This window comes from Ciona robusta, chromosome 4 (assembly GCF_009617815.1).
Source record: "Ciona robusta chromosome 4, ASM961781v2".
Classification (NCBI taxonomy): Eukaryota; Metazoa; Chordata; class Ascidiacea; order Phlebobranchia; family Cionidae; genus Ciona; species Ciona robusta.
The window spans coordinates 1,839,503-1,854,393 of record NC_143238.1 but is presented as its reverse complement, the minus strand read 5'-3'; the positions used below and the strand labels follow the sequence as shown (position 1 = coordinate 1,854,393).

At 36.3% G+C, this 14,891-nt stretch overlaps 1 protein-coding gene across 2 annotated transcripts; it reads right to left on the bottom strand.

Annotated features, from left to right (window-relative positions):
• Window positions 1-1,573: 1,573 nt before the first annotated feature.
• On the bottom strand, window positions 1,574-12,758 carry LOC149736462 (fatty acid synthase-like). Of its 2 annotated transcripts, none has more exons than XM_089876695.1 (37): window positions 12,625-12,758; window positions 12,242-12,394; window positions 11,958-12,131; window positions 11,578-11,785; window positions 11,336-11,469; window positions 11,120-11,217; window positions 10,855-11,065; window positions 10,568-10,768; window positions 10,326-10,511; window positions 10,067-10,254; window positions 9,612-9,801; window positions 9,239-9,471; window positions 8,959-9,180; window positions 8,478-8,763; window positions 8,232-8,423; window positions 7,936-8,175; window positions 7,696-7,879; window positions 7,223-7,557; window positions 6,967-7,158; window positions 6,680-6,862; window positions 6,424-6,596; window positions 6,189-6,356; window positions 6,018-6,130; window positions 5,814-5,946; window positions 5,577-5,754; window positions 5,357-5,507; window positions 5,002-5,297; window positions 4,801-4,923; window positions 4,585-4,741; window positions 4,423-4,527; window positions 4,243-4,364; window positions 3,940-4,180; window positions 3,614-3,875; window positions 3,283-3,423; window positions 2,641-3,213; window positions 2,434-2,585; window positions 1,574-2,299 (listed from the first exon to the last, which is right to left on the bottom strand). In XM_089876695.1, the coding sequence occupies exons 1-37, from the start codon at window positions 12,749-12,751 to the stop codon at window positions 2,053-2,055; spliced, it is 7,272 nt and encodes a 2,423-aa protein (XP_089732821.1). In that variant the 5' UTR covers window positions 12,752-12,758; the 3' UTR covers window positions 1,574-2,052. The 2 variants fall into 2 exon arrangements, with proteins under 2 accessions (XP_089732821.1, XP_089732822.1); XM_089876696.1 differs by having other exon boundaries at window positions 3,692-3,875.
• Window positions 12,759-14,891: the final 2,133 nt, after the last annotated feature.

The following is a 14,891-nucleotide window of genomic DNA, read 5'->3' as shown; positions in this document are numbered from 1 at the left end:
TTCCCATCATTTAACAATCTGCCTCAGCCTATCAGCATTCAGTTAGCACAGATGCCTCTCTTGTTATATCTTGATCTTGACTCAGAGTCACAATCGCATCTATAATTTTAATAAGAAATTGTGCAGCTAGTTGTTGAGGCATACCAAGTCTCACATTAGCATTCATACAAAGACTTGTATATTGCATGTACAGCTGATCTATATTTTTTTCTTTTTTATACTGTATCAATAGATATGTTATGGTTTTGATAGATATTTCCAAAGGTGTTGTATAAACATCGGGGAAATTGATTCCTATCAATCTGCATCGCCTTACTGCCTCCTCATAAACTTTACATATTTCTTCTGCATTGATATCTTCGCTAAGATGCTTCAATTTGGGTTCTTTTAATTTTACTGGGTCAGAAAATGTAAAATTACAATTTTTTAAATCGCACGAAAATAACATGTCATTTTCTTCAAATTTATTTGTTGCCTCACTCATGTCCCTGACTAATTATTTTCTGGTAAAACTGATTACTGTATATATACCTGTAATCAGAAAATGTGGTAAATTTGACATATTTATATATATACATATATATATACTACCTTCCATCCTCCTACATTACCGAGCAATAGCCGTGCAAGCCAGAGACGTAGGTATTTCTATGGCTGGGAGTTTAAATAGCCCGCTTAAAGTTAACCGCTGAAATTACGCCATGCGTTTGATGTTGTCAGGTAAGCATGGTTTTATGTACCGAAATTAAATTTTATACTGCATAGTGAGCCATTCGCGACGCAAACTAGACCATTTAAGTAAACTTCATTTTGGGTTTTAAGTACTAGCTTCATATTTATGTTCTGTTAAAAGCTGGAGTCCCAGTAGTGAGATCCACGGCTACGTCTGAAAAATTTAGTGGGTTGTCTGCAAGTTACGGGTTGAGGTATGTAATTTTTTATGTCATTTGTTATTAAAACGTTATTCTGCAGCCTACATGGTGTATTTATATTTTTTTGATAAGAGTATTCTCGTGTAACCGTACGGAACTAATATAATATAACCATAAGAGAGCACTATGTTGTAGCCATGTATGTAGGGTAACTTTGATATTTCAACTAATTTCTGTGTGTGATTCGCTGATTGCATAGGACTTGTAATGGTAACATTATAATGTGTAAATAGCTTGATTATTGATTGTGGGATAAAATGATTTAAATATGTTAGAATATGACTAAATTGTTTTTCAACAGTGTGAAAACCTATGTTTCCATTTTTAAAGTGCTCCCAGTTTGGCCATTATTGATAGGCTAGTAATTGTTTACTTCGGCGTTAAAAGTGGTTTAAGAAAAAATGTAGTGTTTTGTATTATGCTATTGCTATGTGTAACTGTTGTTAATGGTAAAGTTCTACCACTAATATGGTAAAATTCTACCACTAATAATAAGTGCTCAAAGTTTTGTATTAGTTAGTTTAATTGCATATTAGTGGTCAACTGGTCAGTATAACTGATAGGTACCAAGCTGTAGGCCATTAATGCTGCATTTCTTAATCTTTCTTTTCTTACTATATATACTTGTTTTTGTCCCAGAGTTTTGAACTATGTATATGGTATTTGTGTTTATAAAAAACAATGAAAATCCCCGAGTACAAAGTTTGTTGACAAACCAGTTGATCATGATTATTTAATGTTAATATACAAATATTGATGCTCATGTAGTATACAAATATTATGTTTTTATACTAATATCCTGTTTAATTTAAAATTTTCATAAAATATATAGAATAAAACTAATAAAATATATATGCTTTTATCCAACACATTTAAAAAATACAAATTTTATTATGAGGCTCGAGGTGGCTTTACATTATGCTAAGGTACCTCAATGAAGGTGTAAAATAAAGTTGTTAGATGAAAAAGAGGTTTTAAGTTTTTCTGCCTCTGTCTGATTTTAATTCAGTAAAACAAGTAGATATATATATAAGCATTAAAAAGTGAACACAATTTACATATGGCCAACTCTTTACAAATGCATACTGCAATAATAGTAGTGGTAAGGATTCATGGTGTATTAAAAGTCATTCAACATATCTGCAATTGTCTTTCCATACTTTGCCCTGATAATATTTTCGTGCGTTGCATCTTGTGTAATTACTTGAACTTTTCCATTGCACACTTCGTTCAAGTTGTAGTCATGCGTGATTGATTTCTTTTGTCGTATCAGCGTTATGTCACCAGGATATTTTCCTTTAACTTTATAGAAGTGTGCCATCTCGAGACGCTTGCTGTAGCGTGATATTTCTTCATCCAAGGTTTCCCTTCATGTAAAGTTATTGATTAACAGTTTCAGTTTAAAAATATTGCTTACTTTATGTATTAGAAAGAACAACTGTTTTAATTAAAAAAGGAATGTAAACAATCATCCACTGGGTTACAAAAAAAATGTAAATACCTAGGGATGTTTTCATATGTCAGTGAAGCCCTTTCGAACTGAAGCCTTGTGTAGTTGTGCAACTTTGCTTTATACTGTTTTACATTCGGGATTTCTTCTTGAAGTTCTTCCACCGTCTTTGCATCTTCATCTCCCATTAAATCCACAAAACTCTAATAAAATAACTGAATAATATTGATGATTTTTCGTTCGGTATATCCCTATTACCTGAATACTGTCTGCAATGAATGAATGTGAACCGTCTATCAACACAAGGTTTATAGTTTCCTTTTTCTTTGACAATTGCATTGCCATTTCAAAAGCAACACAAGCTCCAAATGAATAACCAACTAAATTGTAGCTTTGCTGTTTCCCAACTACTTCCAAATAATGTGAAGCCAACTCCTCTATTGTGGTTAATGGTGCCTTCTCTGTAAAATTAAGACCAAAACCATTTCCTATAAGGTGTTTTGTAATATCTTTGAAAACCAGACTTGATCCACCAATGGGGTGAACAAAGAACCAAGGCATGGTTTTTACATCGTTGGAATCATTCAATTTTATGAGTGCTTGTGGGTGTACCGTCACAAAGAGATCTTGTTCTGTGTCGTTTCTAACATAATTTTTGTTTCCGCCATTAGCAGAGAGCTTTTCCAATTTTTCAAATGTCATCTGCTGTACGTCATTTCCAGTTAATTTAAAGCCATAATTTCTCTCTAACATCTGACTTATTTCCACAGCCATTAATGAATCCATACCCATGTTGGCAATATGTACATTTTGTTTCTCCATTTTGTAATCCTATAACAAAAAAACATTTATAAAAGTAATAACATCCACAAATCATATAATGAACTTTCCTATACCTACCTTTATTCCCATCAAATTTGCTACAGCTTGCGGCATTGTTATTTTTGAGTCCTTTTTTACTAAAAGCGAGGTATCTTTTGGTGCAACCACGATACTAAGGACGGTCACATGTTTGCATTGTGAAAGAAAGACATCCAGTGTCTAAAACACAAGATTTTAATTGGTTTGAAATCTGAAATTAATATTTGTCTTAATTGTCTATCTAATATTATAATCAAATAAATGAATTCCAATTATTTATCCTCGCGGGATGGGCAAAAGTCAACAGAAGTTATAGAACAATATTAACAATTGTCCTATTTGGTACATTCTCCCCCATATGTAAATATACCTTTAGAGATGATTGCATGGATTGTGGAAGGGAACCACCAACTTTTTGATCACCAATAATTTCAGCAGCAATACCTACATCACCAATTGCTCCCCACTGAATCGCTAATGCTGGAAACCCATCACGCTCTCTCATTTCACAAATCCTTTCCATAAACGAGTTTGCATAACCATAGTTGGTTTGTCCCACATTGCCTCTAGCACTTGAAACTGATGAGAACACTACAAAGTGTTCTAAGTTTGGACATAATTCTCGTGAATACCTGTGAAATTTAATAAACATAATACATTCGCATTACTTGTATAAAATTGAGTAACCTTTCCTACCTGTCTAAATTTTGTACCCCGTCGCACTTTACGCGACAAACTTCACTAAAAGATTCTGGTGACTGGTTCATGAACAGTGCATCTTTTAGAACCATGGCCAGATGAAAAATACCACCCACATTATGAGTTAAAATTTCTTTTGCCCCATCTGCTGTGCTTACATCAGCGGTGCTTATGATGACCTTTACGTCTTCTGATTTCCACTTGCGGATGTATAGTTGTTGATATGCAGTGTTTGCTCCTTTAATGAAAAAATATATATCATTTTCACCATTGTACTGCATAGGCAAGTTTCTGTGATACCTGATCTTGTGGTTAGCAAAACATGTCTTGCTCCTCTTTCTACCATCCAGTTGCAAAGTTCTAATCCAAACCCACCAAGTCCTCCAGTAATGACATACGTTAATTTTGAATCAAACGTTGTTCTGAAAGTGCTGTTGGTGTTATATATTGAACCCCGATACAATTCAAACAAATGATCACCTATTTACGACATCTATCTCACTATCCGTGTCTTTAACTTTTATCAAAGTAACTCTGCCGTCTTGTTCTTTTGTCAACTGGCGAAGGGCATCTTGAATTTGGTACCTTATGATATAGAATATGCTTTACATTTGAATAACGTGTATAAAGTTGTTGCAATACTTTGAAAATATAGTTCTTCGTATAGGTTTAACAATGCCAGTGTTGATACCGTCTCTTAGGAAGTTTGTTATTTGCTCACGATCAAGCATGGCATCATCAAAGAGGCATTCCGGCGTAACACTGCAGTAAGAAGCGGTAGCCCGAAAATGCATTGAGCCTTTAAAATATTTGTAACGTTTTAAATGACTGAATATTTTTTGCAGAAAAACAGTTCACCTGATTTGACATCCGAACTTGTTGCATAGTTTTCTATCTCTATAATTCTTCCGTATTTTGAAATTGACCGAAAAGCGTTCTGACGGATTGTTGACGTTGTGTTTGTCAAAACCAAGTCCATTCCTGTAGAAATACATTTTAAAAAAGGATTAATACATCATTTTTAATGTACCAAATTTCTCTAAAACGTTTTAATCACACCTCTCCCGTTTGTTTTGGTCATCAGGTAATCCAACGAAGCTGTCTTCGAATCATTGATTTTGAGGTTTGGTACGCCCATAAACCTTTCTTTTAAGTATGCTTTGGTTTCGTCCGACGATACTGTAAGGGTGATATCACATTCTGCTCCAACTGCAATGCCTATTGCAGCTTCCGCAAATGCGCTCTCTCCATCTGTAATGAGTACTCTTTCACCTTTCCGTATCCTACCCTTTTCCACAATTGCGTAAAACGCAATGCAATAAGCATACGGCACAGTTGCGGCATCACATAAACTCCTGTAGCGAATAATAGTTTTAGTTTTATTTTCATTGCATAGTTACGCGCACATTTATACCATTGATCAGGAACTTTCCAAAGGTAGGTAGTTTCAATTTGTACATGGGTTGCCAATCCTCCAGTTTGAACTATACCCATCACCTTTTCATTTTTTTCGTTAAAACCACTAAATCCCGTGCCGAAAAACATATCAAACCATTCGGGATTATCTGCAATCACAAACAGTTTTATTTATCCTTCTTATCGAAACTTTTCAAATTTGTAAGAGTCCGTTTTACCGGCCAATGTATCTTCTTGAAGTTTGCCTGATGCCATTACAACATCTTTATTACTCAAGGACGCGTAAGCAACAGCACATTCTAAAGGTTCACTGGATGTTTCTTGCATTGTAATCCACTTCAACGTTGAAATATCAGCTTGAACAGTTTGTTTTACCCAGGCTCGGTTCACTTTCACCTGAAAAGACCAAACCAGTAACGAAAATATCTTTGTAGTGGTACAGTAAAATTGTATACCTGTGTTTGTCGTTCAATGTTCGTATGTCTAAATGTCCCCAATTGGCCACTTTCAAACACATTAAATGTAAGATTCCTCTTTATAATTTCGTCCATTGAAATTGGAAGATTATCACCATCATAAATCAAGCACCTATATTAAAATTAAAATCACATAAACAAGTTTATTCTTGTTTCTTAGTTTTTTTAAGCAATTAGGTTTACCTGATTTGCTTACTGCCGGGCTCTTTTCGTAAACATTTCATTAAGCCTGCCAAACCGCTATTCGTTTTTTTCCCAATCAGCCATATTTCTTCCGCATCATTTGCTACACTTTCCTTTAAAATAAATTAAAAGCAAGTTACATTTTTATATTTTCCATGTATAAACAATTACCTGTAGTTCTTCGACCCAAGAGAATCCGTTGGAATAATCCACTGTTATTCCAATGCGATTATCACGTAATGGAATTTGACTTCTGCACAGCAAGAGATGGCTGCCTAATTTTTCGTCCGATTTGTGTACAATTATTTCAAGGTTTAAGTCCTCCAAACTCTTTTTTATCTGTTCAGAAATTATATTTTGTACTAGATCTATGACACTACCTACTGTAGTTATTTTATGACAATACCTGTTCAATAGGAACGTATTTCATGACCATCGTGTTATCAATGGATGTGCACATATTTTTCCACATGTTTTGTGCAAGCGTTTGCTGGGTGATTTCGTGTAGAAGTATGAAGCCTTTGTTTGCCGAGACACAGGCAATTGCGTTCTGTAACACCTGTTTGGCCGCCTTTTCACCTAACAAGTAAAGATCAAATTAACAGCAAAGACCAAAAAGATGTCACCTTTAACACTTCTCCGAGCTTAAACGTTGTTATTACCTTGTTGAAACAACCTGTGGGTGACAATCAGATCTAAATTCATAAGGCTTGGTGGTGGTTTGAAATGTGACCAAGAGTCCCAAGATGACAATTCTCCTTCTTGAAAGCCCAACGGACTATAGTCATACTCAATGGTTGTATCAGAATCCAGGTGTTGCGTTATTATTTCACGGAGGTGGTGCACTGGATTATAAGGTTCATAAACAAAATTGATGACCGTAATGGTCTTGTTCATCACAGTACGAGTCGCTAAAGAATCTGCGTTGGTTTACTTTAACAATTCATACCTTGGTGATTACCAAAATATGTATTCGGTATCTCTGCTACTCTAACGTAGTTGTCTGCATTTTCTAGAAATACATCTAGCGTTGTTGCCATGCAGTTTGTATTGGAGACGCAATAATTTAACAGAGGATCAAACACAAGATCAGAAATGTGTTCTTTAACCATTTCTTCCTTGGATTTGTTTCTCAAAAGAACTGCAGTTAAAAAAAACAAACTTAGTTTTAGTGGAAACTTTCTGCAATATATGATTGGACTCACCATTATTCTGAGCCAGATTAATTACCATTCGCAGCAAATGGACGTTCGCTACTGATCGTTCAAAATCGTAAAAGTCGAAGTTTTTTCCAAGCCCGTTGTTGTTTGTTGTCTTTGAAGTTGTGGGACTTGAAGTGAAAAATTTATTGATGTATTCTTCCAGAACTTTTGCGTACAATTGAACCACATCATCCTGTTCAGCAACTTCCGTTTCGATATTGGGTACGAATGTGTACTTTTTCAGCAGTGGTTGTTCAGTTTGCCCTCGCCGTGTTGCGACGACGGTCTCAATTTCGCTTACTTCACAACAACCGGAAGAAACCACTTTCTTAAAGTTCCTAAAAATATTTTCGTATATTAATTTCATGGTGAGGTTACAGAAATTCAAGCAAACAAACGTATTTCCTTTCCGAGTTAAGATAAGCTCATATATTTTATAAAATTGAACAACAGACATCAATATTTAGCAAACCGACCTCTTCATTACAGGTATGACTATTTCGTCAGATCCGGACTCCAATGTTTGTGGTACAATTTTTATTCCTCCAATGCTAATTGGAAGTTTTAACTCTTGTCTTGGAGTTTCCACCAACTCCAATTGAAACATTCCGTCCAAAAACGTTACGTAATTACCATCAAAGGGTATTTCAGCATATTGACCTGTAATAAGAAACAAACGATTAGAAAACAACTATATTCACTGATTTATAGATTACCATTTTGTGTGGCCGAACGTATTGCTTGAAATTTCCCTTTGTACTGATAACCGGAGAGCCGCATTTTTCTGTATATTTCTTTTTGTGTTAAAATTTTCTCACAATTTTCCTGCACTTTTTGGAACGTTTCAATAGATCCTTCAAACTTCTGTAGTTTACCAAGGCAAACTATATTACCGTTTTCAGACACTTGAAAACTGTTGTCAGTTGGAATAAGGTTTACGACAAATTCGATTTTACCTAAAACAAAACACCAATATCTAAAACGCGTTTAAAAAGTTATTGAAAAACCATACCAGAAACTGGGAGTGTAGTTGCTCTTTGTATTTTTACTTTATTAAACTGAACGGGAAAACCAGCCATGTCGACTTGATGGTATTTTGCGAACGATTTCCAGGCCAATTGTATATAAAGGGCTGCTGGAAGAATCGCGCGTCCATCTATGACATGTCCACTGAGGTAACTATTTTCTGAGTCACTTGAGAAGTCTAAAATAAAATTTGTTATACCTGCTTTGTGTTGTGTGAATACTTATAAGGTACCAAGTATGTGATGCGATTCCAACTGGTTGTCCACTTGCTGAGCAAAATACGCTTCTGGTCCGGGAACATACCACGATTCCGCGTGGTCCCAGTCGTTTGGAAACTGTAGCAGCTCTTTCGGGGTTGGGAGTGGTCTTCTTGGTAAAATCCCTTCAAGGTTTATATCAACACAAAGACAATGAAGTTTGCCAAGACCTTTTAACAAAGTCTGAATTCCATTTTCTTCTTTGCGGTCAGCCAGAACCACTCTATCACAATTTAATGGGAGAGACTTCTTCAGTACCGGCTATAAAATGCTCCAAATTATATAGCTATCAATATGTATTTTCTCTATATATATACTCAACTATATTTGAAAAATGATTTTACCGACTCGATAACAGGTGTCACCATTTTTTTTAAATTTGTTTCATCCTATACACCCTGAACTAGGTGACCTTATTTTGCCCAGATGTAAGTCAGGTTATAAAGATAAAACTACCTGCATCAAAGCATGTGGTGCTATTTCAATAACAATGACATCACTAGGCATCTTTTGTACACCTTCGTGAAATCGAACAACATTTCGTAGGTTATTGGCGTGGTACTCTGCCGAACAACTCAAAGTTTCGATATCATTTTCTTTATGAGAATATGATGTAGTAGATTTCTTTATTGAGGTTGAAATCCAGTTTTTGGAACGTTCCTTTGGGTCTTTGATAATCTGGCAATAATGGTTTTAAAGATCAAATCTTGCGCTGATTTTACAGCTAAAAGTTTACCTTTCTGATCTCGTTTAAAAATCTTGGATACACCGACTGCATGTCCTTAGAATGAAAGGCAATACCACTTGTGTTGACCATCCTCGCAAAAACCTTTTCTTTTTGTAATTTTTCCACAATAGTTGTGATAGCATCTTTCGGTCCGGTTAGGGTCACAGAGTTGTTTGAATTGTGACAAGCCGGCGCCACTTCTCCTCCTTCGCACAATTTTTCACAATCTTCCCAAGTTAGACCTGCATCGGTGTGCATTTTTAATGAACTTGTTTGTTATCTTAAACATTTTCATAGACCCTTCTACAGGCTACACGGGTCGTTTGTGGTTATAAGTAAACATTGCCGTAAAAATGAATCTCTTTATTAAATCTTTGTTTACCGACTGCCGCCATAGCTCCAACAGGAAGTTTTGCCTCTATGATACACACCCCTCGAAGATACGCTATTTGTATTGTTTGTTCCAACGTTAAGCACCCGTCAGCATAGCTGCATGCAAGTTCTCCCACGGAGTGTCCGATTACTCCTGATTGCCTTATTCCTATGGACCTCAGTAAATCGATCAGACCAATCTATGAATAAGTTTACAATTATTTTAATAACTTAACAATTTTGTTATAGTAGGGTGGGGGGAAGGTGGGACACCTTTATATTCTATTTTCTCGTACATTTTGGTAGTAAACAAGAACATTCAAAGAATTATAAAACCTTGTCCTGGCGACTTTCATAGACCGTTGTTAATTGTTTAAAACACGACCAGGATATTTATATATTTTGTGCTAAAGGTGTCCCATCTTCCCCCACCCCACTATATGTTGCGGTTACGAGTTATCACACCTGAACTGCCACCAGTCCTACGACAGAATTGACAAGATTGTCGTAGGTTGTGGAGTTAGACCCAATTATCAATTCCTTAACGTTAAAGTTGTAATCTTTTAACGCATCAGTACAAGCATCAATAGATTTCGCAAATACGGGAATCTGCAGCAGATGTCTTCCCATGCCATTCCACTGGCTTCCCATACCTGTGTGTGTTGTAATATTATGTGTATCTATTCTATATCTCTTACATTTTACATCAAAATTCAATGTTTACCTGTGCATATAAACCAAATATCTCTGCGTGGTTTTGCTTTTTCAAAGTTAGCTATAGGCTCTGTGTCGTTTTCTCCTTTCTTTATAATAAATCCGCGATATGGGTGTTTTGATGTCGCAACCTCTGCCAGTTTGTTGGTCATTGAAAATCGGGAGATTGGGCAGTTGCTAAAGTATTCAAGTTTCTCTGGAAATAAGTAAATGTGTCCACCAATGAATCTAAAATTATTGACAAAAACAAACCTTTTATGCCATTTTCGGTTCGACCAGTGAGCAGAGCGATGGTCGGTTGTTTTATTTCATTTGCGGGCTTATCATGTTCACTGGATCGAAGAATAACATGTACGTTGGTACCGCCGAACCCAAACGAGTTAACACCAACCATGATAGTTTTCGGTAGTTTTGTGTTTTCCGTGACGACCCTTAGGCGGTTTTCCAATAGCCCTGTGCGTGCATACGTGACAAATAGAACGTCAAGCAAGCAGTTTAAATGTATTTTTAGTAAGGGTGTTTTATATTATTAATATTACCTTTAATTTCCGGATTCGGCTGCTTAAAGTGCAGATTTGAGGGCATAACCCCCATCTGCATTGCCACTGCACACTTGACCACTCCGCATAAACCACTAGCGGATTCACTGTGACCCATATTTGATTTGACTGAGCCTACCAGCAGCGGTTGTTTTCTTCCTTCTTTGCACATTACTCGATCAATGGCGTTAAGCTCTTGCGGATCACCAGCCTTTGTTTTGCAAAATGTTAATGTTACAGTGAATCAAGTTTTATATTTGCAAACCTTTGTTCCAGTTCCGTGTGCTTCCACGTAATCAACAGCGCATGGATCAGCGCCGCATTCGCTGTAGGTGTCCTCGAGTAAGCGAGCTTGCTGAATGCCTTTAGTTTAAAGTTTAAATAAACTTGTGTGATAATCCACGCAGCGGTGTGTTGTTTAATGCCAGATTTCATGTTTTTAGGAGTGACAAAATTCAAAAACAATAAGTGGTTTTAGTACCTGAAGGATATGTGATACCCTCTGTTGTTTTTCCGTTTGAATTGGTCCGGGCGTTAAGAATTTCGCAATAGCTTCGGACAGCCATAGATTTTCTTTGTAAATAAACGGCTACTACTGCTTCTGATCTCACGTAACTTAAACATAAACAAACAAAAAAACGATGAAGGCGACATACGTGTACACAATCACTCATCCTATACAGTTTATACAATCAGCCAATTACTCATCCGATAACTACCTACCCGTTTGCTGATGAATCGAACGACTTGCAGGATCCGTCGGACGATAACATATTAAATTGCTGACACATAAGCGACCCATGTGGCTTATGAATCACGTTGGTGCCGCCAACAATTGCAGCATCACAATAGCCATCTCTTATTGCGACGAATGCATTTTGCAGTGCAAGTGTGCTTGACGAACATGCTGTATCCATTGAAACGCTTGTGCCTTTATAAATTGAAACGTCAACATAAACGATTCTTCACGTATATAGTAGGGTGGGGAGATCGCTATACAATAGTTACAATATGGTAAAAAAAACATATTTTTTTGTTTATTAGCAGATGGATGGTCGTAAAAAGTAAAATAAAATCCGACTTTAAGTGTAACTTTTAGTCACCTTTAACGTCGAAAAAGTAACTGATTCGATTCGCCATCATCGAGCTAAAGCACCCGGTCATTACGTATCCTTCCGTCGTATCTGGATCTTTTGTCAATGCCTCCCGTACTTCTGAGCTGCTGTTTCCAACCCATACTCCCGTGTTGGAACCCGCAATGGAACTTGGGTTTACGCCTGCGCATAAGCAAAGCTAAATTGAATACATTTTTAAAGAGACAGAATGGCTTGTGAAGCGTAAAACTTATATTTTTACAGCCATTAAAAGAAGCAACAAAACTGTTTACCAGCATCTGTCACAGCTTCGTACACGACTTCAAGTAGCATTCGAAGTTGTGAATCCATGTTATTTGCTTGCTTTGGGTGGATTTCAAAGAAAGATGCGTCGAACTTTTCGAGGTTTTTTAATTTTCCATTTCTCTTTGGTAGACCCCATAAACCTAGTGAAAAGGCCTTTATGTGAAACATTCCTCTTATTCGAGACTCATTTTTTTATTGTTGCTCTGAAGACGTCAAGTAGAGCGATTAATAGTAACAGCGCGTTAGGCGCAGACTAAAAGCAAACCAGTGCGGTTTCGTCTCATATTTTTCGACTTTTAACGCATCATTGCGTTTAAAAAGCACTACACCGAGACCTTTTATAATATAGAATTGTTCGGAATTGTTTTACCTGGTTTCCAGCGGCGGTCATCTTCTGTAACGAGATCAACTTTATTTAGAAGATTTGTCCAAAACTCCTCCACGTTTTCCGATTCCGGAAATCTTCCCGAAATACCGCTAATCACAATACTTTCCATATTGTTAGATGTGACCAACTGTAGCTTATAATGTTGTTTATAAAAAAAATATTTAGCCCAATATATTATACATATATATAACAATTAGGTAAAGCAAGTATAATATTGTACAGTGAATCTATCATTGGAAAATACACGTAAATAACACGAAATAATACTGTACGCTTAAAAAAAAGTCTCATCCGACAAAGCGTTCCTTCTTTCCCCACTCTACTATAATATAAACTGCGCTTAGGGGTCTCAGTTGGCCTAACAGTATCTGTCGACATTCGTTATGGGCGTTACGCAGAAGCATGCAGAAAGGTCAGTAGATCACATCACATATGTCTGTCTCATCCGCTGGTTAAAAACTGACCTTTATATATAGTCACTATTTTTCCGCGCATAGCGTTACATAAGCACTGCGTAGATGCGCTCACGATTCATGACGAGTTACAGACAAACACTTCCTTTTTTCACAGAAATAATAAATCATGTTATAGACAGTTGCAGATTTTTTTACCTATAAACATGATTAAGTGTCCGTGTCCTGCAATAATCTACTCCAATAAGTTTCTCGTGTAAATGTAAAACTAACCTTGATAAACATGCATAATAAAAACTTACATTGTCAAATGTATGTCTCAGCTGCGTTGTTAAAAAACTAACAATTCCGGTCGGTATTTTCAGTCTAATTAAAGACTTACAAAAACATTGCCTCAGAGGAAACTAAAGTCAAATTTTATGATTGGTATAGAGGAAGTCATATTCAGTTGATTTAAATTTTATTTTTTCCGTTTAAAATGGTGCCGTTTTCAAGTTATCATCACTTATATTTTTTGGCGAAGTTACAGCAGATGGTTTATGGTTGTGCGCAGATATTGGCGCAGCATATCTCTTAATTGGAAAACGTGAAATTTTCAAATGAAATTATTTTAACATCTTAAAACATCTAAATATTTGTTTTAATAAAGTTAGTTCAACGAATGTAGAATAAACCCTACTGCAGTGATTTGTTCTAGACGCTGCGTAGAAGTATAGCGCGCAGGTCTGTTTTGTTATAACTAGCATTACCAGACGCTATTTTTTCGCGTACCTAACGACCTATATATAATATTTCGTTCATGCCCCCAAAAAACGTGACATATTTTCGTGTCCAGAGCATGAAATTTCAGTGACAGCAGACAACTAAACTTTTTTTAGAAAAAAAAAAACGTCGTGCTATGGATGGTCGTAGATGTTCTATTTTCTAAGCATCGAAGATGCTTCCTGCCACTCAATATTCTAGGTAATTAAGTTGATGGAGTAATTATAACACTTAACCTGATAAAGCTGTATACTAGCAATGCTTCGTAGTTGCTTATTCACAAACCACGGTGTACTGCAAACGTTCAAGGGAACTAAAACATCAAACAATATACAAGCGGTGTGTATATGGGCTAATAGATCGCTAATGAGAGGTTCATATGCAAGTCTGTTTAGAGTTTGTGAATGTTCGGCTATATATATGTTCAGTGTGGGTAGAATACCACCCCGTGTCTTACAGTAATTACTCTTGAAAACAACGTGGTTTCCCATACGACCGGAAAAACCATATAAAGCTTTTAAGCACACTTGAAAGGTTGAAGTGAGCTCGTTGACTATAAAAAATTTACCAGTATTCAGAACGTCAGCTATGCTCTTTTAAATTGCAACTATGCTGTTTCCGCGGTTTTTGCACACGTCAAGCCATTAATCAATCTACTTCCATATATAGGTTACATCACTGCAAATCAGCGGCATTTTTGGCATACTTTACGGTGATATTGTATATAATATGTGTACTTATAAATTTTAAATGTCGATCAGTGGTGGTGTGGCATTTCTGTTTTAATGATGCGCAAAACAAATATGTATGCGCTTGGTCACTAAATCTCAGACCAACGCCGTTTTAATAAAACTGTTCGAATAAACTCGTAGACGCGCTGAGCAAACAACATCTGCTGGCAATTGCTGACTCGACAAACGCAATACTTTCGGAAAAGCTTGGACATAAACTTAGCTATACATATAATATAGTAGATTGGTGAATTTGTAGCAGCCAATTCAGGCCCACATGTAAACTAAAAAGGGTAAACAACGCTGCTGGACGCCAAACCTATATATAGTAGGGTGGAGGAAG

Coding starts and splice junctions, on each gene's coding strand:
- LOC149736462 (XM_089876695.1), bottom strand. CDS start 12,751: ATGGAAAGTATTGTGATTAGCGGTATTTCGGGAAGATTTCCGGAATCG. Junction 11,066..11,119: donor CACACGGAACTGGAACAAAG/GTTTGCAAATAT, acceptor TGCAAAACAAAG/GCTGGTGATCCGCAAGAGCT. Junction 9,181..9,238: donor TTTTAAACGAGATCAGAAAG/GTAAACTTTTAG, acceptor CATTATTGCCAG/ATTATCAAAGACCCAAAGGA.